The sequence below is a fragment of the Antechinus flavipes genome, chromosome 2 (genome assembly GCF_016432865.1).
Source record: "Antechinus flavipes isolate AdamAnt ecotype Samford, QLD, Australia chromosome 2, AdamAnt_v2, whole genome shotgun sequence".
In the NCBI taxonomy this organism is placed as follows: Eukaryota; Metazoa; Chordata; class Mammalia; order Dasyuromorphia; family Dasyuridae; genus Antechinus; species Antechinus flavipes.
The window spans coordinates 207548119-207572176 of NC_067399.1; the positions used below are offsets into that span (position 1 = coordinate 207548119).

A 24058-nucleotide genomic window follows, 5' to 3' on the forward strand; every position below is an offset into this window, starting at 1 on the left:
TAATGTTAGAAGAATCTAAATTTATAATCCTATTCATTAGCTATACTAGTTGCCTAGGTGTATAGGCGTACAATAGTTGCCCTAATAGGTAATTTAAAGTTTCATCTTTAATTTTGAGTATTAGGTTAAATATAACCTAACATACGTAAACCTAGCTTTACATAAAACAATAGTTTTATGTAAGACAGAAGAATGAAATTTTGAATAATGGATTTTAAGGATACTCTGCAGCTAAATTGATGTGAATCTTTTAAAATGTATTGTTTCTAACATGTAATTTTAATAAAAGTGCAGTTTACATTAGATAATCATTGGTTTTATCTTAAATACTTGCTTTATTTATAATGCTAGGATGTTTCTGTTTTGAAAATGCCTATGGGACATGTAGGTGCAGTGAATAGAGCATGGGCTGTGGAATTAGAAGGACAACCTTAGTTCAAATCCAGCCTTAGACACTTGCACTTATTAGCTGTGTGACCCTAAGCAAGGCACTTAATTCCATTACTTTACCAGAAAGAGAACTGGAAATTTTAGAATTTAGTTCAGTACCACTTTACATACTCCAGTGTTATAAAACAGTTATCTTATATATTTTATTTCTTAGATTTTGAGAGGCAGCTTTATTTTGAATAAAGAAAATATTTTGTGTGATTATAGTTTTGATTTTGAATATTAGACTGATTAGTAAACATGTTGCAGTACTCAAGTATTAATTGTTATAGAATTATCTGTTATAAAATGTTTTCACTTTTTTCTTTTAGAAAGTGGAGCTGTTCCCAAAAGAAAGGACCCATTAACACATACTAGTAATTCACTTCCTCGGTCAAAAGCAGTTGCAAAAACCGCATCCACAGGTCTTTCAGGTCACCACAGAGCACCCAGTTGTAGTGGGTTATCCATGCTTTCTTCAGCTAGACAGGGAACTGTCCCTGCAACTACATCTCATAAGGTATTCTAAAATTGTGGCTTAACTTTCTGTGGCACCACAAGTGGAAACTTAGAAATGGTTATGTGTCAAATTTTATACATATGTGCTTTCTGTAACCAAATAGTTATGTTCCTAAAAAAGTAAAGTTGCAAGCTGTGTTTCTGAAATTAGATTTCACTTAAAGTACAGCTGGGTACTTACTATTAAAAGGACTCCTAATTTTGATCTTTGAATGTCTGATTTGTCTTCATATATAGCATTTACTTGCATAGCATTCCACTTTCATTTGAAATTCTAATTTTCCAGTCATTGATATGTACAGTAATGTTTCCTATAGATCTAATTTAGCCGGTGAGACCTACTTCATAATAAAATAGTGATTTCAAAAAAGATAATTTTAATATTTAACAATTAAATTCTTTTGGACAAAGTCTACCCCAGACCTGCCTTACAGTAAATATTTTCAGAGTGAAAAAGTATTTAGGCATGTTCTGCTGGGATTAAATTAAGTATGGTACTTCAGATTGGAAATACTTAGATGAAAAGCTATGCATCTATGGAATAGAGAATCTGATTTTGAAATTTTTTTTGCTAGTGTGGTGGGCAAAAATAAATTTTAACTGACAGAATTATAAGAACTAAGTGACTTTATAAGTAAGCATATGCTTAATTTTTATTTCACGGTTTAAAATTTTTAACTGTCTGAAACCTTAAGACAACTTGTTAGGAAAGAATATAAATGTTAGATTGTGTTTGTTTCACAATTTAAAACCTTATTTTTTTTTTAAGGGCACTCCCAAAACTAATAGGACAAATAAGCCTTCAACCCCTATGACTGCTGCTCGAAAAAAGAAAGACTTGAAGAATTTTAGGAATGTGGACAGTAATCTTGCTAATCTTATTATGAATGAAATTGTTGATAAGTAAGTTATATTACTGAATTTTCTTCTATTCATTAGTTTAAAATTCTTATTCTATGACCAGTGTGTGTGCATTCTGAGTGAATAAAATTCAGTGTTTATATACTTTTTATATTTTTAATTTTCATGATAGCTTTTACTTGGTAAAGATGATTTGTACCATAGTTGAATATTTAAATTAAACATGAAAATTACTAAATGTCTGATAAATTGTTAATTATTGATTACTTATTTAGATATAATTATGAATATATTTCCAACATGAGATTAATTAATATTCTTTTTCTTTATCAGTGGAACAGCTGTCAAATTTGATGATATAGCTGGGCAAGAGTTAGCAAAGCAAGCATTACAAGAAATTGTTATTCTTCCTTCTCTTAGGCCTGAGGTAAGGAAATCATTAACATTTTCCTCTAATATCATACATCTTGGCATTCATAGAGACAGTAAGCAAATGCCACTGTGAATAGTACAATTATATTCACATGTGATATACTATTATGACATGGGAAAAATAATAAGATAGATAAGGGAGTAGAAATCACAATACTATGTATTAGTGCAAAATGATTTGTTATGTAGGAGAAAAAACAATATTTGCCATTTTTCAGTCATTAAAAATTGTTTTATGGTTTTAGGATTATAGATAGATTATCAGCTGAAAGGGACTTCAAAGGGAACTTAATAGAATGATCCTAAACAATTAATGTTTTGATAAAATAAATCAAAATAATCATAATTGGAAAAATAAAAGAGAACTTCTTTGAAATTTGGCCTTAATAATGCTTAGAAATTAACTCTCCAGAGTCACTGAGCTCACCAAAGTGAAGAGAGGGACAGTGAAAGGCAGAGAGACATCTGAATTCCCAATATAATTCTTAATTGTCATGTGGAAATTAACAGTTTGCTTGCTGACTGGGCTTCTTTTTTACATATATATTTCATACACACACACATACATATTTAGTGTTTTGTATTTGAACACTTAATAAAACAAGACATGCAGTGTATATATATGTTTCTATTTCATGAGCACTACAAAAATCTTGAAAGATTAATTTCTGCTTTTCAAAACAAAAATATAAACATTCTTTTCAAATAGAAGGACTTGGGGAAGTCTTACTTGTTAAGTCTTCATACTTTTTTTGAGGAAACTTGATAGTACTAATCAAGGCAAGTTATTTTTTTTAGTGTTCAAACTATTTCTTTTGTCTTTTCTTTGTATACTTCTTATGGAGAGTGAGCTCTTATTTTTTTGAAAAGCAGTGGAAAGAGCCGTGCACTTTAAGTCACAGGACCTAGTTCAAATTCCTTCTTTTTTTGTCACTTTAGTGTCTTTGTGGTCTTAGGCAAGTCATCCTAACTTCTTTTTCTTGTTTCCTCATCTGTATATAAAACAATTTAAATGAAAGGACCTCTTCTGGCTATAGATCACATGATTGTGCCTTCATTTGTAGCCAAATCATATGGATTGTCAATTTGACTAACTTCTGTCAGCAATTATGTGAGAGAATCAAATGCTCAAAGACTAAGATAATATTCCCTGAAGTATTGGTAATTCATTAAATGTAATTTTTAAATACTTGCTGAGGTTTATAACGTTTTTTCTTTTTTTTTTTTTTTTTTGTTATGAAACAATTCTAAACTGTAATGGAATTATGGAGAAAAATGATTCTGTCATTTCTCAGATTTTCAGGAACATGCCTGTTGAAACAGAATTAAACTGTTCTTTGACCTTGTTACTAGGCATATTCCCAAAACAGTAACCATGAGCAAACTAAGAGGGCATAAAGGAACATGCCAGTGTTATGACAATTATGTTTACCTTATTGTAGAATTATGGGGTAACAACAGATAATCTGAATAGTCTGAATGATTTCAAAATAATGGATGATACTCAAGCATCATTTGTATCTATATTGATAGAAGATGATTCTTTAATCAGTCTTTGCAATGGATTTACATATATTTCACATATTATCAATCTTCTTCCTAAGGTTGTTGTGAAAATCAAATAAGATAATTTATCTAATAATTATTAGCATAATGCCTAACACATAGTAGATGTTATGTAAATGTTAGCCGCTGCTGTTGTTATGTTCTCAAAATAACACTTGAAGGTTAGTGATCTTTCTTATTTTCATTTTACTGGTGATCGTTCTTATTTTCATTTTACAGATGCGGAAACTGAATTTTAGATAATTAAAGGAACTACCCTGAATCTCTAGTAAATATTTAAGCCAGAATTCAAGTTCAGGTCTTCTAACTAAAAGTCCAATATTCTATTCATTATCTTCCATATCTTTTTACATATATCTCTCTTGTGGCAGTAATCATTTTCCATCTTTATAATTATTTGTTTGCTTTTCTTTCTATCACTTGGTATAAGGTCTTTGAAGATAAGGAATTTCTTACTTATTTTTCTCTTTCATAATGTGCAATCTTAAGGAAATTATAATCTAATTGAGAACAGAAGCAACTTAAAATACAATATAAAAATATTATTATAAAAACATAGTTTTATAAGAGGTCAAATTAATAATTGAATGCATTAATAATAGAAATAAATGTCATAATGCATTATGATGTTGGATTTCAAATGAATGATTCAAACTTTTAAGTCTGTTGGAATTTTGAAGCAGGACAAGATCATCCAGGCTATAAATGCCTCCCTAGAGGAAGTAGGGTTTGAGATGGGTAAGACTTCGAAAGAGGGAAGGGAGTGAGGAATATGGAGGCATGAATGGATTTGTTCAGTTAACGTGAAAATAAATTCAAAATTTTAGTTAGTGATAGTCTCATGTGAGTTGTTATCTACTAGCTCTTTTTTTATGTAACTTGTTCGTATCATATTGCTTTTTCTACTTAAAAGTGTGTTATTCTCTTTACTAACATCTATCTTCCTGGGTTTCGAATTCTGACATTGTCTATCTTATGTCTGACTGAAAATAATTAGGAAATGTTTATCCTTATTTTGTAAAGTAATATTTTCTATTTGGTTAGTAACTATTTCTCTAGATTTAATGATTATCATCTATCTGTAGAGCACAGTTTTAAATTAAACTGTGTTCTTGTATTTTTAAAAGTTATTCACAGGACTTAGAGCCCCAGCTCGGGGATTATTGCTATTTGGCCCACCTGGAAATGGAAAAACTATGCTGGTAAGAAATGATGTTATGTTTTTGAAACTTCTTATTTGGGAAATTTGGAAATATATTCCAGAAATTATTTTTCTTTCCTACTTAGTTTCTCTGATTTTTTCCTTTGAAAAGATTTATTATTATCCAGCAATGTTAGTAATGTTACTATTAAAATAATACTAATGCGGGAGAGGTTTAATAATGGAAAAAGGTGAGTTAGACATATAATCCTATTTCTCCTTTCACAATTAATAATATGATCATTGGCAAGTCAACTAAACTGTTCTATGCCTAAACTGGCTTATAATAACCTTATGAGATTCATATTGCAAATGTTATTGTCATGATTTTACTGATGAAAGTTTTTATATTCTTTAGACAACTGTATAAATGAGTTGGGGAATCAGTAGTAATTATTTTTCTTAATAGTTGCATTCTGTATAATATTTTATAATTTTTCCTTAATTGTAATTGAATACCCTTATCCTTCCACATCTCTGTTTTCCTGTTTTTAGTTTCAATATATCACAGGTGGGCATGTCATTAGACAATCACAATGTCATGAGATTTATGTGAAAACTTTGTTCATTATAAGAAAAATGAACATGCATGTGGAACTCAAAAGATTGACAGTCCTTATGGAAGTTTGCATATTTATGACAATATAGCCAAAGGAAGAAGAGAAAGCAGGAAGGGGGTTGGCATGGGAGGGGAAAGGTGCAGCAATCCCTCCTAGAGGAGAGGAGCAAGGCAGTGGCAAAAGCTGCATTCTTTTCCCTTGGGAACCACTAGACTATCAAGATAGAGAGGTCTGCTTGTCTTCCAAGGACCCCAATTACCCAAGCATTTTCCCCAGACTGGCACAGACTGGTGCCTGTCTTGCTTCCAAAGGACACAGAAGGAATCCAGCTTGGGGTATAAAGAATAAATTATGTTGGATGGGGGTGGTGCAGGGTTCATCTTGCACACATGCCTCCTGTATGCTCTGGGTTCAACATTTCTAGAAAATATGACAACTCAAAAAGACAAATTCAGGGAATTCCTTAAGAGCCTTTAACATCCATAAAACATTAAATAGGAGTTGGGGGGTGGGGGGGAAGTTTTGTGGAAGCCGCATATGATACAAAATCTGTGACCAAATACTTAGCCCAAATTTTACAATAAGGTACTATAAACATCCTATTTAAAAAAAAAAAAAATTCAGACCTCTTCTGTGGTACAATAGGAGGGCCAAAAAATTTTATGCAGATTTTCCAGATTGCAGGGGTGCTGTATCCCCATGATGTCGAAAGGATAACTTTTTTTTTTTTTGGTTGTGTTTTTTCTGCTTCCCACCTTTTCTCCTAAAAATCTTATAAAAAGATTTACATAAAGGTTAGCATTTAATCTGCTCAGTGTGTATTTTTGGACAGCTGAAAGGAATAGTGGAATAATTTCATTTTTTAAAAGCTCTATATAAAAGGATATAATAAACAACAAGTTAGAGTGGCTATAAGACTGCCCTTGAAGTTAGAAAGTCCTGGATTAAAGTTCTGCCTCTAAAATATACTAGTGTGTACCATTGGGACTCACACTTGGTGATTGCACACAACTTTGTTAGCCGACAAATTGCATGGCCAGTCTATGTCTATGCAACAAGTATTCATCATAAGTTCTCCCATCCAGTGAAATCATATCTAGACCAAATAACAATATATAACCGTATATACCCTACTGTGTTGAATACTTTTTAGGTTTTAACTATTTAGCAGATTAAAAAATAATTAGCAAGAATTATTTAATGTTCTGTATAATGTTTATACAGAAACCTGGTTGTCACAGTTGCCAAGACTTTTTTCCTGCTTTGTTTCCAAATGTTTTCTGTTTCTTTAGTTATTTTTGCCCCCCAAAAAAGAGAATGGGAAGTGACCTGGCGCTGTTTTTTACTGGCAACTCAACTCCCTTTATTTTAAGGTAGCATTATCATAATAGAAAGGAGAAAAGCCATCATCCTCTTAGAGCTTTTCTTTCTAGTCCTTTTGATAAAAAAGACTAAGAGGAAGTTTCCCTTTTTTGCTTAAAAGAGAAAAATCATAATTGTATTATAACATCCATAGTCATGTCTTCAATTTTGAGAAAATCTTTGTTAGCTATTTTAACATCCCAAATTAGATCTTTTTTAAATAGGGTATTGTGATGCTAAGTCCTTATTTTAATGTGGCTTTACACTTGCTTTTTTTTTTTTTTTTACATTTTTTAAAGGCCAAAGCAGTAGCTGCAGAGTCCAATGCAACTTTCTTTAATATAAGTGCTGCAAGTTTAACCTCAAAATATGTGAGTAACTACTTTCAATATTTATTAATTTATGTTAAAGTATAAATTTTAACATACTAAATGCTAATAATGATAATGTAAATAAGAGTATTTTCTTGGAATTTTTTACTTACTTTAAAGATGCAATAAGTTATAGAATTGAAACTAGTAAGTTCATTTGTGTTTGTCACTCTATTCTCATTATTTCCCTTTTGTGAAACATAATCATTTTACCATATCACTTCAACAGATGTTATTATTAAGTGCAAGCATCAAGTATACAAAGTAAAGCATCAAATAATCATTGCCTTCAAAGAACTTACATGTCTTCTGAGAGAATGCAATATGTACAAAGTAAATAAAAAAAAACAAAAATATGAATAATGTATAAAAAGTATCTTCGAGAGAGAGCACTCTAAGCACTAGTGAGAGGAGATCAGGAAATATTTCATTCAAGAGATAGCACCTCGAGGCAGGTAGGTGGCACAGTGACACTTCCTAGCTGTGTGAGCTTACACAAGTCACTTAACCCCAATTACCTCAGCAAAAAAAAAAAGAAAAAGAAAAAGAGGTAGCATCTGAACTGTCCTTTAAAAGAAGCTAAGGATTCTATGAGGCAGAAGTGAGGAGATGTGAGAGCCTGCTTCGTCAAAGATAAAGTAGGCAACAGATGGAGTGATTTATAAAGAGAATAATTGATAGATTAGTTTGATTGAAATAAAACTTCCATAAAGATAAATAAATGTAAAATAAGACTGGAGAACTAGATTGTAACCAGATAGCAGAGGGTTTTACATTCCAGGATAAAGGTTTTATCTTTATCCTAAGGGGAAGGGAGTAAGTAGATAACATTAATTACTAAAAAGGAAACACCCAGATTCTCTGGGACTCTTTTCTCCCCAACCCCAATATTCGGGTTTTATATGTAGCTTTCCTAAGCTTCACCCTTATTTCCATCCTGTTATTTATATATATATATCCCAATTTTGTCTTCTTTTCTGTTTTTGCTTTATGATGTTCATGATGATATTCCAAAAAGAATCTAATTTGATATTAGTACATTCAATGGCAAGAGCTTTAAGAGTAGTGTTGTCTGATGTTACACAATAGACATGTTAGCAGGGTCGATGCCAGGCAAAATCGTGAATATCATAGTTTGACTTTTACTTTCAGTTTTCAGTCAGTCAATAAGGACTTGCCATATGCAAGGGATATTGCTGAAGGGTATTCAGAGACTAAATTTGCCTCTTTCAAGGAGTTTATTTTCTAATTGGAGAATAAATTTATACATGTAGAAGTTTTTGCAGAGTGTATATTAACCCTAATAGCTGGGGAAACCAAGAATGGCTATCTGGAAAAGTTGGTACTTGAGTTGAATCAGCAACTTTTCTACTGTGCCAGGCCCTTTGCTAAGCTCTGAGGATCAAATATAAGCAAAAAGAGAGCTCCTGACCTCAAGGAACTTACTTTTTAGTGGAGGAAAACAAGATATTAAAAAAAGATCTGAAAAATAGAAGGAATTTAAGGAGGGACATAGCATGGTGGGATTATGGATTATAGTGAAGTCTAGAGGATGAAGTATGACTAGTCTGAATCCTTCCTCCAAATGGAGGTTCTGAGTAGAGCTAATCAGTAAGAGAAGGGGCCATAATCCTGCAACAAGAAGCACTTGAGGCATAAGGCAGAGATGAAAATGGAAGTAATTCTAGGCATAGGGAACAAAACACAAAAATAGAAGATGGAGTACAATGTGAAGTTATTAGTGTTACTGTATTGTAGAGTGAAATGTAAGAAGACTGGAAAAGTACTAAGAGGCCATGTTGTGAAGATCTTAGGTGCAAACCAAAGGGTTTATATAGGGTATCCTGGAAATCTTAGGGCAGCTTTAAGGTACTTAAGCTTTTAAAATGTAGCTACTCACAGTAAAGCTTAATATTTTATCCTAGGAGAAATAGGTAGTCATTGGAGTATATTGAGTAGGAAAGTGACAAAATCAGACTTGAGTTCTAGGAAAACTGATGTAGATAAATCCTTGAGTCAAGAGAAAATGTAGGCTTTTTTACAATAGTCCAGGTGAGAGGTGATAAAAACCTGGATTAGCATGGTGAATTATAATTCTACTAGAGAAATCACCAGTAGCATTTACCTTTTTAAAATTATATAGTAGTATGAAAAACAAGAAAAAATTACAATAGCTAGTAAAACTTAAGACTTTTAAATAGTTAGGAAAATAATACATTGTCTATATCAGAAGTTAGAAACATTGTGTTTTTACTAAGAGGAATATTTTGAAGATGATTTCGTCACTTTGTATATGTAAATTTTTTAATTAAGTTTTTGCAAAAAAGGAGAAATAAAATTTATAGTAAGGTTATACTTTCTTGATATAAAAACTTTAATTTCATTTATACTTAGATATGTAAATGATGATGTGTACTATATTAGTTTTCCCAGAGATAACTTGGATTTTAATGTAAGTTAAAATGGTAAGCCACAGAAAATGGTGGAATTTTAGCTATAGATGGCAGGTCAGGGGATCAGATAATTCTGAGGAAGAAAGCCTTTCAGCTTTCCCTGAAGTCATACAATGTTATGGTTGTTCTAGATGTTAATGTGGTTTTGATTGTAGATTTCTTTGATGAAAGTATGCATATAAGTTTTGTAGTCATGGTAAGTGAAATGAATTCTTAAAGCAGATGAACTAAAATCGTTTGCTGATAGTGGATTTGTATCTTCTAGTCCACTAGTACTTTCTAAAAATTATCCTACAAATTCAGTTGGACAAATGTCTATTAGGGTACCAAAGACTTTTGAAGTTAACCAATTTAATGTCATATTCAAATGGCTTCCTAGTCTTGGTTTAAATGCCCTTGAGAAAACTCTAAGGATAGCATGTTAGCCTATTCAATTATTGGACTATTAGTTATTATAAAGCTTTTCTTTATATTGAATTCAGATATATGCATCTTTTTTTTTTTTTTAATTTCATAGCTTTTTATTTACAAGTTATATGCATGGGTAATTTTACAGCATTGACAATTGCCAAACCTTTTGTTCCAATTTTTCTCCTCCTTCCCCTCATCCCCTCCCCTAGGTGGCAGTTTGACCAATACATGTTTAATTAAATAGAGTATAAATTAAATACAAAATAAGTATACATGTCCAAACTATTATTTTGCTGTACAAAAAGAATCGGACTCCAAAATATTGTACAGTTAGCCTGTAAAGGAAATCAAAAATGCAGGCAGGCAAAAATATAGAGATTGGGAATTTGATGTAATGGTTCTTAGTGATCTCCCAGAATTCTTTCACTGGGTGTAGCTGGTTCAGTTCATATATGCGTCTTTCTAACTCTTTATTCATCCTTCAAAAGCAGCACAAAATAAGACTGTACTCTCTTCTAGGTAGTACCTTTTGATGAAATACACCATAATTGCCCTTAGACTATTTTCAAAGCTAAATATGCCCAGTTTCTTTAACTGTTCCTTAAAAATCAAAGGGCCTAGACCTTTTTCATTATATTTGTTTCCCAACCTCTGAGAATACAACTCAATACTTTTTTAAAAAACTGATAGAACTAAACATTTTATTGCAAATGTGGGAGCAGCATAGATACAGAAGAACTGAAAAACTTTGGAAACTCTGGACTTCACTTTTCTCATTTGTAAAATGAAAGGGTTGAATTAGTGTTTTTTAATGTGCCTTCCAGTTCTAAAATGTATAATTTATATTATTTCACATTGTACAAATTATATATTTTTGTTAACATAGTCCAAGATTATATTAGCCTTTTTTTTAACGAGCATTTGAATATTGAATGTTGATAAGTTTGTGAGCAAGTGAAATCTCTTAAATCTTTTACAAATATTTGTCACATATCTTTTCTTACTATGGTAAATATGGATAATTTTGTATATGCAGAACAAATGTTAACTTGCAAATTTATATTTTAAAATGTACCAATTTAAAAATTACCATTCATGAACTTGTAATAACTAGAAGTAAACTAGAAGTATTTCCTTCATTAAAGAAAGAATAGCAGGTCCAAAAGAAAATGCTTTTAGAAAAAGATCTGAAAACTGTTAAAAATTTGGAAGTGTTTTGATTAGCACAGTTTACATGTTTAAAATGAAGGAGCTGTAAGATGTAGCATGCTAGATTTTAAAAAATCATTTAGAATAGTTTTTTTTTAAGTAGTTGTTACCTTATTAGAACTTAGCTACTGCATGAAATATATAAAGTAAAACAATCATCAAAGCAGTTTTGTACAAAGATTGAATATCTATAACTTTGAGTCAAGTCTCTTTGACCAAATAACCAAATTTTGACCAAATAAGTTCTTTTGATGTTAAGATAAGGAAGGAAATGTATCACAGAAACATATTTCCAGCTAGGCTTGTCTATATGCCAAGGCTCCATAAGCATTATTAAGGCATCTGAACAAGGTCTAAGTTGACTGAATTTGGCAATATAGGAATGTTTTCATAAGAGAGGCCAAAGTGGCTCAGGCTATCTGAAATTTATTGTCTACTGTTAGTGTTTATGATACTGCCTCCAAATTTTTCACAGGTATTATTCTTTGGGAAATGTGTTCTCTTTCATCCTTCCCCCCCCCCAAAAAAAAAAAAAAAAAAAAAAAAAACAACCTGTATATATACATATACATATATATATATGTATATGTATATATATATGTATAAAATCCACTAATTCTTATATACTCATCTATTCTTTGCTCACCATCTCAAATTTTTTTTGTTCACAAAGGATAGAAAACAAAAGTTTATTCTTTTTTGTTTTTAATTTTCAAATTTGAATTAAATCTTGATGTTTCCTTCTTCCTCTGCTCCTTAAATTTATATTGAAACAAAGGAAAAAATCAGGTCTATTTGCCCTAAAATTGCAATCTTAGAAATATTAAGAGAGGGAATGATTTTGAGGCAAAATGTATAACAAAATGTTTAATACTTTGTTTTTAGGTAGGTGAAGGAGAAAAATTGGTAAGAGCTCTTTTTGCCGTGGCTAGAGAACTTCAACCTTCTATAATTTTCATAGGTAAGACTTAAGTTTTCCTGATAAATAGCATTTAGCAATTCCCTTTCTTCAAATATGATAGAGCTCTTATGCTTTTTTTTTACTCTATTAATTTATTTATTTTCAATAGTGTTTTATTTTTCCAAATACATGTAAAGGTAGTTTTCAACATTCATTCTTGTAAAACTTTGTGTTATAAATTTTTCTCCTTCTATTTCTTATCTCTCTTATCCCCAAGACAGCAAATAATCTGATATAGGTTAAATATGTGTGATCCTTTTGAACATATTTCTATATTTCTCAAATTGTGCAAGATAAATCAGACCAAAAGGGGGGAAAAAAATCACTAGAAAGAAAAAAGCAAACAAACAAAAAAGATGAAAATATTATGCTTCAATCCATATTCAGTCTCCATAGTTCTCACTGAATGCAATTAGCATTTTCCATCCCAAATTTATTGGAAGTGTCCAGCTCTTATTCTTTCAGAACTTAAATATGTGCTATCATGGCTATGGGTACACATAGCACCCTATCAAAAACTCTTGCTTTCTGCTTGACTCTTATTCATGCCTTTCCATAAATTTTCTACAAAAGACTCACCCCATATGCTGAGGAGCTCCAACTAGATCTTTTGATTTTATATGCATGCCCATGAAGCATGTAGGCTATCCATCTATAAGTAACTTATAACAGGTCAACCATTTTTTCTATTCAGAAATCTCTTTGTTAGACTTTACATAGCTTTGAGTTCATAGTGTATCACTGATAATGTGCTGCAGTAAGTTTACCATCACACACCTTACAATTAACCTTGACTTAGAATTTTGATTCCTCAGTGGAAAATTACTAGAAAGATAATCATTTTAAAAGGGATGAGAGGAGGAAATTTGTAGTAATTAAGAGTACTGTAGGCATCTTGCCCATCCTTTCTCCTTTTCAATTTGGAGTCCAATTCATTGTCCATCTACCATGTTTGCTAGTTAAAATATGTGACATGCTCTTTAGATAATCCAAATGACTGTATATTGTAGCCTGGTCAATATGAATTCTTCATCTACTTTGTATTTCTTGCATGGATAGTTAGGCCAAACTCTTTTGAGTGATTATGGATTTCATTTTGGCTGCTCTGCAGTGTTATGGGGTTTGATGCACCCTCCAGTATATCATCCACAAACAGGAGCATCTGGAGGACCTCATCTATAGGGAATCACTCTTCCATTTGGACTTTGTACTGGACATCCTCCATGACAGTGACAAACATCTTTGGTGAGCATATGTCTCCCTGTTTTATGCCTCACTTTATATTAATAATCAGAGGATTGTCAATACTTAATCTTATTGTTGCATCTTTCAAGAAACTTTGTATGATCTTAATATATGATTGGGAGATATCTTGATGAAAGAAACCTTTAAGAATTCCTCTGCCAGAGTAGATGATGTTTTCATTCAACAAGCACGGTTCTTTTAGGCTTGATACTTTTCAGTCAACTGTTTGACTAAAAAAAATTGACATGTCACAGAATATAATTTGTAATCTACCTTCTCTTCTTAGTTCTTCATCAAGAATGTCTTTTGTGTGTGTAAGTTCTCATAAAGATATTGTGGAGTTGCAAGAATAGACAGATTGGTCATTACTGATAATCTAGTTCTCTTTTTCTTTTCTTTTCTTTTAATAACAGATTTGATTTTTTTCCCCCCTTTCAGATTCCTTACAGAATTGATCTTTCAGTGCCCTTAAGGTTGTCTCTTAGTTTTCCTTCTCTTTTCTTTAGTGCCATTTCTATAGTCTCATTAATTATATTAGGCATCATGATTTTAGCTTCTAAATTGTCACCGTTTTTGTTATAAAAATTATGTAATTCTTTACCTCCTCCTTCCTTTTTTCATTCTTTGTCCTTTCCTTTCTTTTCTGTTATTCTGTCTCTCCATCTCTCTCATAGGCTCAGTCTCCCTACTGATTAAAATGGGAATTTTGACATACTTCATTTTTGATCTGAACCAGTTCACCCTTTTTAGGATAATTTTTGGCTCTCCTTTCATCCCACACATACTCCAGAATTCATCATGTTAATACTCAGTTTAGTGAAGATACCTGATGGGCATATTCCAGTGTACCTCAAAAATCTCAAACTTCAGAGATCAATCAGCTTCATTCTCTCAATAATCACTGATAGCTGGAATTATGTGTGTTTTTCAAATTATGGATATTTAAATTTAAATGTCTGCCATTCATAGTTTCCTCCTTGTGGCAATTGACTTATTTTGATTAAACTTACTTTGGAAATGGTAATTGTGTCTGTCTTTGTCTATTTATTTCCATTTTTATGCATTAAAGGTTTAGTTAAGTAGATCAGATTCAAAATATTAACATATTATAGCATTTTTTCTCATTTTTATTTTTCTAAATTTATTGGATTTTGACCTTTATAACTTAACAAGTCAGTGATCTCTGCATATAGATTAGTAGTAATCAGTCATTTTTTACTTATTGAAGTTTGGAAAGTTTCATTTTTTTTTATGATGACATTCAGCCTTTACCATGCCCAGAGTCTCATGATTCTCTTCTTGAAGAATATATTAATAATTTACAGGCATGTGATTTTCTGAATAGAAAAATGAGCTTTTGGCCTTTGCTATATCTTTCAAGATAATGGAATCATATTTTTCACTATCCTTTCCTACAGTTATCTTTGCATTGAAGACTCCTCAGTATTAAAGTATACTTTGATTTATTTTAGGAAATATTTAATAAGTTTTCTATAAATTACTCTACCATTGTATCATTTGTTATCATATAAATTGCCAGTGTGTCTGGTGATGCTTTTGCAAAATGGTCCTCATGTTTTATAGTGCAGGATGATGAAATATCCTTTGAAATTATGTTTCTTTTAGCTTTTGTAGGTATCATAAAACCTCCTCTTTTTAAAATTTTTAGTAGCTTTTTATTTACAAGTTATATGCATGGGTAATTTTACAGCATTGACAATTGCCAAACCTTTTGTTCCAATTTTCCCCCGCCTTCCCCCCACCCCATCCCCTAGATGGCAGGATGACTAGTACATGTTAAGTATATTAAAGTATAAATTAAATACAAAATAAGTATACGTGTCCAAACTGTTATTTTGCTGTAAAAAGAATCAGACTCTGAAATATTGTACAATTAGCTTGTGAAGGAAATAAAAAAAATGCAGGCGGGCAAAAATATAGGGATTGGGAATTCAATGTAATGGTTCTTAGTCATCTCCCAGAGTTCTTTTGCTGGGTGTAGCTGGTTCAGTTCATTACTACTTCATTAGAACCGATTTGGTTCATCTCATTGCTGAAGATGGCCAGATCTATCAGAATTGATCATCATATAGTATCGTTGTTGAAGTATATAATGATCTCCTGGTCCTGCTCATTTCACTCAGCTTCAGTTTGTGTAAGTCTCTCCAGGCCTTTCTGAAATCATTCTGTTTCTTACTGAACAATAATATTCCATAATATTCATATAACACGGTTTATTCAGCCATTCTCCAATTGATGGGCATCTACTCAGTTTCCAGTTTCTGGCCACTACAAAGAGGGCTGCCACAAACATTCTTGCACATACAGGTCCCTTTCCCTTCTTTAAGATTTCTTTGGGATATAAGCCCAGTAGTAACATTGCTGGATCAAAGGGTATGCACAGTTTGATAACTTTTGGAGCATAGTTCCAAATTGCTCTCCAGAATGGTTGGATGTATTCACAATTCCACCAACAATGTATTAGTGTCCCTGTTTTCCCACATCTGCTACAACATTCCACATTATCTTTCCCTGTCATTCTAGCCAATCTGACAGGTGTGTAGTGAAAACCTTCTTCTTAAAGAACTTATGAACAGTCTTTCAGGAATGAACATATATCTTTTGATTTTATAATGAAAATCCCAATATTTATATGACTCTTTTCAATGTTACCAGTTTCAGTTCAATGGACACCCAGTCAGAAATCAACAACCTCACATTTAAAGTATCAACAGCTAAATTAATGTTGTCTTAGAACTTTTTTGTTATAAGATATTTTAATTATTTGATTTATGCACTCTTTTCATCATTTCCCACCACTGTCACCATAGCTGCAATAGTAGATTTGAAGGCTATTTTGGTATTTTTTTGTTTCATACATTGATATAGCCAGTGAATTCATTTTTAACTAGTCATTGGAAAACAGATATAAAAATTGTATCAATAAAACATTTTTTAAAAAGCAGACCTATTTTGTTACTTCAAATGTTTTCAGCATGGTAGAACTAACAAGAGTTCTTGTGGCAATAGATGATAAACTATATTGAATTAAGTCTTTAAAAAGCCCCGATATTTCTCTTGCTCCTAGAGCACATTGGAATAAGACTTTTGTGGAGGAAAAAGGATATTCATCAGCAAATATCATTCACAATGGAAAAGTTCATAGTCATGTTAAAGACTACATGATGATTTTAAATTGGTTTCCCTCTGTTAATAACTTTCAACATTTAGCTCTTAAAATAAGAAATAAACTTCATAGAAATAATTATAAATGATTTGGATAGATTAGTCATTAATAATGGTATCATCTTTGTCTTTTTCAGATGAAGTTGATAGTCTTTTATGTGAAAGAAGAGAAGGAGAACATGATGCTAGTAGACGTTTAAAAACTGAGTTTTTAATAGAATTTGATGGTGTAAGTGTTCCTTGTGATCTTTATTATTTGTTTTGACATAAAGATTTTCATCCTAAATAACCAAAATTCCAAATATAATTTTTGTGTGTAGTATCTTATTATTAATATGTATTCTTTTATATAATTTTAAACCTTTAAAAAAATTTCTTTTGATTCATCTCATAGGTACAGTCTGCTGGAGATGACAGAGTCCTTGTAATGGGTGCAACTAATAGGCCACAAGAGCTTGATGAGGCTGTTCTTAGGTAAATATTTGTTTGTCTTTTCTGTATTTTTAAAAGCTACATTACACTTTAATTTTACTTTCCCCTCATTTGCCTTCTCTTCTTCCTCCTGATTTTCTATCCATTAATTATGAGGAGTTGATAATTATTTTTTTCTCTTGTGATTTTTCCTTTATCCTCTTTGATTATCAATTATATCAACTTTTTGAAGGTAGACCAAACATTGCTAACGTTTTTTTTTTTTTTTTAACACAATGTTTCACACAAATGCTTAACTTCTCTTAAGTTAGTCATAAGGACTACTTAACTAGCAGATGAGCATAATAAAATTTTTTTTTCAAACCTAAAGCCACATTTTCTTTTCTAATTGAGAATTAGTACCTTTACCCTCATTTTTTTTTCTTCTGTATTAAAATATAGATGGAGGGAAATGGGAATTATGTGAACATATATACTGATTTGCTATATTATATTCAAACTCAAAATTCAAGATTCAAGCTCAAGAACATACTTATATATCCTATAGAATTTCCTTAGAAATAATAATCCTTAAAAATAAATTCCACAGAATGGTACCTTAGACTAATTGCCACGTACCATCTCAAATCCCATCCCCTAGAATCTACCAAAAATGTTTTTAGCAGTTATACAATTTTAATTAACTTTATTTCTATAGACCCAACTTGGCCAATGCTGGATTCACAGGAAAGAAGTCAAGTTTTTCCCCTTTTAAGGTGATAGTGAGGAATGTTAATAAATCTTTCCCAATGTTCTTCCTAGCTGTGCCTCTTAAAAGTTTTTCTTTCTGGCTGAATTTAAAGTCTTTCAAGATAACAGAATCTTGCTCTCAGACATTCTGCAAACACAGAGGTGTGGACAGACAAAATGACAAGATAAATACAATTAAAATACTTATAAAGTAAGATGTATTATAATTTAAAGATCCTTTCTCAGGTAATTTTTCCTAGTTCCAGGACCAAGCATTCCTTTTGCCAAATAATTCTCAATGTCTGAAGAGACATCCCAAGGGTGGATTTTTAGGAATGAAAACAGCTTATTCTATAACTCATGACTCTTCTGTTATCCTTTAGTGTCGTCCTCCCTCCCCCCCCCAAAAAAAAAATAGAAGAGAGAGAAAAGGCTTTTATATCTCAAATCCCTTATTTTAGGGTTTTTTCTGCCCAAACATCCTTATCCATTACTGTCACACCCTTCCCCATTGAACTACTTTAGGGAACTTTGCCTGGAAAGACTCCTCCAGTCCCTTCCCTATCTTAGGTACCTTTGAATTCCTCCTCCATCTCTAAGTGTATTTAGTTGAGCTTAGTTAATCCAGACTAATTGACTCCTCTTTTCATCATTTTCTTACCACTTTTTTATAATTTCTTATCATTTGCTAATTCTGACTCACCCTTTTGAAATGTTGAATTTTTGTTGGATCTCCTTCTTTATGGAGTAGACAAGTGCCCAAACAACAAAGCCACAAACTTGGAAGGGGTATTCACTTTGTTCTACAGGAGTGTGGTCAACCCCAATCCGATGATACCATCTGGGATGAGTTCCCATATTGTTATAAAATTCTGAATCTCCAGAAGGGTGCAATAAATGAACAACCTCAGGATAAATAACACAGTTTAAACTTTTAATTTACTCCTGCAGAAGTGTGTGTAAAAACTCCATATGAATTCACACACTTGATACAGAAAGAAAAGTACCTTTTATACTCCAGAATTCGTCCTACTCCTCCCTTCAGAATTCTGGTTGGCCAGAGCCCTTCTTGTTGCTTAGACATGTTCCTCCTCCCTAGTCATAACATCCCATGTTTAAAAATGGCAGCTAGCTCAACCTTTGAGGTGTGTCACATAATATGCAGTGAAACTATTAAGCAAACACAATGAAAAAAAGGCTTTTCCCAGTCATTGACCTAGCCAGTTTAAGCCAATTTCTAGCCCAGCCCCCTTTTTCAGGACTTTATAGTTAGGTTAGTTCCTTCTTCTGAAAGCTGATTGGTCAATAGTGTTTATTATCCTACATTACCTTGAAATTTGGAACATCTTATGGAAACCCAATTTTTGAATATGTCTCATAAATATATTTTGATTCAGTTACAAATTATAATTACTTATAAGCTTAATATATCTTTTGAATTTATTAATTTCTTTTTTATAGTAAAGACAGCATGTTGCTGTCTTTACTATCACCAAAAAGAGATCAGTACTACCTGATAGCTTTTAAAGCTGCCATTTGTGCCTTTTGTTCTAATACCACAGTCCTTTCCAGAAACTCCTACCCATTGAACATCTCTTACAACAATGAAAAAGTTATGCAAAATAAAAACAAACTTGTTGCAAGTATTTGCAACCTTCAACATTCATAGCCCCTCACCTATTACCTGACCTGTAATCCATTACAATTAATCATTTTGTTTGTCTTTCATTGTTGTTTTTAATCTATATCATTATGGTCATTGTTTATACTTTTTCTAGTTTTGCCAATTTTATTGTCATATAACTTTTCTCATGCTTCTTTCAGTTCCTTTACATTTGTCATTTAATACAGTGCAAGAATAATCCATTAGACTCATATGTTATAGTTCAGCCATTCTGCTTTAGGGACCCATTTTATTCACAGTTTTTGACTCTTGTAAAAGTTCCACCTATTATTTTATGATCGTAGTAAGTGAGGTAGATAAATTAAATTTAAACAGTGAATGATGTATAAAAAAGCACCTGTTTAAAAGATTTTTTATTTTTTAAAAATCAATTTTATTTTCAGGTTTGCTTTCTTTTTTTCTCACTCCCTTACCCCTTCCATCACCCTTAGAGAAGGCAAGGAAAACAAAATCTATTATAAAACTATATATTAAAGCAAAACAAATTCCCACACTGGCCAAGTTTGAAAAAATAATGTGCTTCAGACTGTACTCTGAATTCATCACACTATATGTCACTGGGTAACACCTTTCATCATCAGGACTCTGGGATTATGTTTGGTCAGTGTCCCCAAGTCTTTCGAAATTATATACAATAATTTTTCTATAGAACCTTCTTCAACACTTCTCTAAAATATCTTGAATTTACACTTTATTTTTAGGTGAATTTAACATTTTAAATTCAAATTTTTCTTAATTGGTTAAAACTTTTTTTTAGGCGTTTCATCAAACGAGTGTATGTGTCTTTACCAAATGAGGAGGTAAGTATATACTTTTACTTGCAAGTGCCTCTTTAAAAAAGAAAAACAAATAGGTTACTTAGTTTCAATTTAATTATTATGCTATTGCAGAAGTTAAGAGATACTTTTGAGAAAGGAGGGAATTTTTAATTTAATATCTAAGTGTTTGGTAAGTAAAGTACATGATTATGTTTTGTCAAAAGAATAAAATGAATAAGAATGAGTAAGAAAGTTTTTATATTCAAGGATTTTACATTCTGGTAGGAGAACTTATCTCATTATGAGTAGATAATTAAATGCAATAGTTTATATCATAAGAATGGTTTCTTGTGCCATAAAGGCACAAAGGTAAGAGGAAGTAGGGATCATATGTTGCCTGGGTATTCAGAGATTTCATGGAGAATGTCAAATATGAATTTTTTTTTTTACAAATATAACACTTAAATAGACTCTACTTTAATTTGGTCTCTCTCTCTTTTTTTTTTTTTTTTTTTTGGTAACCTCATTCACTTTCATGGTTTCAGTTAACTTTGAGAATAATTCCCATATCTTTTACTTCTAGCCCCAAACTTTTCCAAATTCTATTTAACATTTTCAACTGCAATTTAAATATCTGTACTTGGACTTCTTAAGAATATCTCAAATTCAACTACATATCTGAAACTGACCTTACCCCCCCTTCCTTTTCATTACTCCATGTCTCCATTTTTATTGATAACATTGTCCTGCCAGTCACCTAGCCTCGAAATTACAATCATCTTTGGCTTTTTTTTCTCTCTCCCCTTTCTTCCCACCTTTCTTACCACCACCTATTCTCTGCTTCTATCATTTTCCAAGTTTTCTACCATTCTTTTAATAACTTTCAAGTCTACCTCTTCCTTTTTACTTGACCATCCTAATTCTAACTTGTCTGTTATAATAGCTGTTTGACTTACTTTGATTTTCTTTATTTCCTACTCAGATCATATCACTTTCATGTTCAAAAACCTTCAGTACTTTAATGCCTTGACTTTGAATTCAAGTGCTTTTATAACCAAGTTTCAACCTGTGTTGCTTTTCTTTACTTACATTATACTACTCCACTTACCAATTCTGTGTTCCATTTAAACTATTCTATGATGAACTTGGAGTCAGGTCCAAGATATTTCATATCTCAAGATTCACGATATTTCCTAACTATGTGACCTTAGACAAGCCAGTCTCTGTTGCTTGATTTCCTCAACTGTAATATAGGGATTATATTAGCACCTGCCTCACATAGTTGTTACAATCAAATGACAAAAATGTATGTAAAAAACACTTTGCAAGTCTTAAAGCTTTACGTGAATGCCTGTCATTTTTAATCATCATTCTTTTTTTTTTTTTTCTTTTCCCATCTGATACCCAACACCTGGAAGCCTTTCCATCCTTTATCCCTACCTTTCTAATCTTTGCCTTCTTTCAAGTTCAGCCTTGGGCATACTCTCCTGAAAGATGATTCTCTGGTCCTCATCCATACATTCTATGTTTGGATGTGATCTCTCTGTCCTATACTTCCTTTTCCATTTATATTTTAATTTGTATTACTTATATATGTGTTTTGTCTAGCTTTGCAAGCTATTAAGCTTGCAAGCTAATTGAGGGCAAGAACTATCTCTTTCTTTATATTCAGATTTGTCTTCCATTTGTTCTGCACATATATGTATATATGTGCAGAACAAATGGAAGACAAAATTATAGGAGAAAGGCTTTTGCTGAAGAAGGTGGATGGGAGGTGAGGGGAAAGGAAAGACCCTTTGTGAAAGTGGAATTTGAGCTGAATCCTGAAGGACTCATGGAAAGGATCCATGGAAATGAAGACAAAGAAGTGAGCTGAGAGAACACTTCAGATATTGGGGCTATCCAGAGCAAAAGCAAGGAGACTAGAGATTGGAGATAAGAGTTTCATGTTCCAGGATCAGCAAGTAGTCTAGCATAGGTGGATTGGATGGTACAGGAGGAAAATCTAATGTAAGAAGACTAGAAATTTAGGAAAGGGCCAGGTTGGGAAGGCCTTTAAAGCCCAAACATAGTATTCTACATTTGATCCCAAAGATAATAGGGAGCCACTGGAATATATTGAATAAGAAGATGATGACATAGTCAGACCTTTGGAAGATCACTAAGAAGATCACTGTGGTAACTGAGTGGAGGTTAGATTGGAGAGAATAAAGACAAGAGACAAGGCTGTTATAGTACATCAAGCAAAAGATAAGGTTCTGTATAAGGGTAGAGAATGGAGAGAAGTGGATGTATAGGAGAGATGTTTTGAAGTTACAGTTGGCAACATTTGGTGGTAGATTGGCTATATGACATCAGTTTGAGGGAGAAATTGCAGATGACAACAAGGTTGCTAGGCTTATCTTAACATAACCCTATTCTTGATTTGAATTATGGTCTTCAGTCCCTTGATCCCTCAATTCTTTTTCAGACTATCTCCCTTGCACCAGCCACTCTCTTCTCTCCTCCTCCCCATTTCAATTCTTTATTATCCTCCTTTCTTGAATCCCTAACTTTCTTTGTCATATTGCCAATTATGTCCAACCAACCTTAGCCTTGGACCACTGCCACCATGCACCACTTTCAGTCCTGCTAAATGAAGGTGGAGAATATAATGCAGCCATTCTAATTAGATTCTCTAAAATTTATGTTACATGACCTCAAATGGGCCCTCATTGCTGCTGGATAGCCTTATTATACTGCCTTATCAATTCACTGTCCTTCTTTCCACAGCATAGTGGTTATTCCAGATCTTTTCATTCCTCAAACCTCCCATGACTCTCCTCCCCCACTCGCTTAGCTGAGAACTTTGTCCCATATTCTGTAGAAAAAAATTGAGAGCATTCACCATAAATTCCTTCTTGCTCATCTCTTGTCACTCTGAGGCCTTCAACTATTATCTTCTCTTTCATTCCTGTCTAACATGATGTGGTAGCCTTATTCCTTACCAAGGCTAATCCCTCTACCTATTCTGTCTCATTCTATCCCATCTTTTCTAATAGATTATCTCCTCAATTATTCCCACTATTTCATTTCTTTGTTTTTCTTTTATAATGTATTTTTATTTCATTAAATGTTTCCCAATTACATTTTTTAAAAATTATAACTTTTTAAAATTTGAGTTCCAAATTCTCTCCATCCTTATCTTTTCCTCCCCAATATATTAATTATACATATGAAGTCATGCAAAATATATTTCCTTATTAGCTATGTTGTAAAAGAAAACATATACACACAAAAGAAAAAGTATACTTCATTCTGCAATCATAGTCCATCAGTTCTCTCTCTGGAGGTTGATAACATTTTTCATCATGGATCCTTTGGAATTGTACCATTGTCTTGATTAGAGCTTCTTAAACTTTTTCACTCTCAACTTCTTTTTGCCTGAGAAATTTTTACATGATCCTGGATAGATAGATATATAAAATAAGTATACAAATCAAACTTTTACTGATAAGAAATGATAATTTTGCAATCCCCACATTCAATTAGGAGACCTCCAGATGGGGTCACAAATCACAATTTAAGAAGCTCCTCTTGATCAGAGGAGCCAACTCTTACAATTGATCATTGTTAACATATTTCCCTTACTGTCTGTGGCTTATTTTCAGTCTCTTCCTGTCTACTGGCTCATTTCCTACTGCCTACAA

General features: G+C 32.2%; 1 protein-coding gene across 5 annotated transcripts in view; it reads left to right on the forward strand.

Annotated features, from left to right (window-relative positions):
- Positions 1-24058, forward strand: part of SPAST (spastin) — an 87620-nt gene that overhangs the window by 54844 nt on the left and 8718 nt on the right. For all 5 annotated transcript variants that reach the window (XM_051976125.1, XM_051976123.1, XM_051976124.1 and 2 more), the window contains 9 exons: positions 762-949; positions 1718-1851; positions 2143-2236; positions 4935-5009; positions 7230-7301; positions 12260-12335; positions 16904-16995; positions 17161-17240; positions 20369-20411. In XM_051976125.1, coding sequence (XP_051832085.1) covers positions 762-949; positions 1718-1851; positions 2143-2236; positions 4935-5009; positions 7230-7301; positions 12260-12335; positions 16904-16995; positions 17161-17240; positions 20369-20411 — 854 coding nt within the window. The remainder of the gene's footprint in view (positions 1-761; positions 950-1717; positions 1852-2142; positions 2237-4934; positions 5010-7229; positions 7302-12259; positions 12336-16903; positions 16996-17160; positions 17241-20368; positions 20412-24058) is intronic.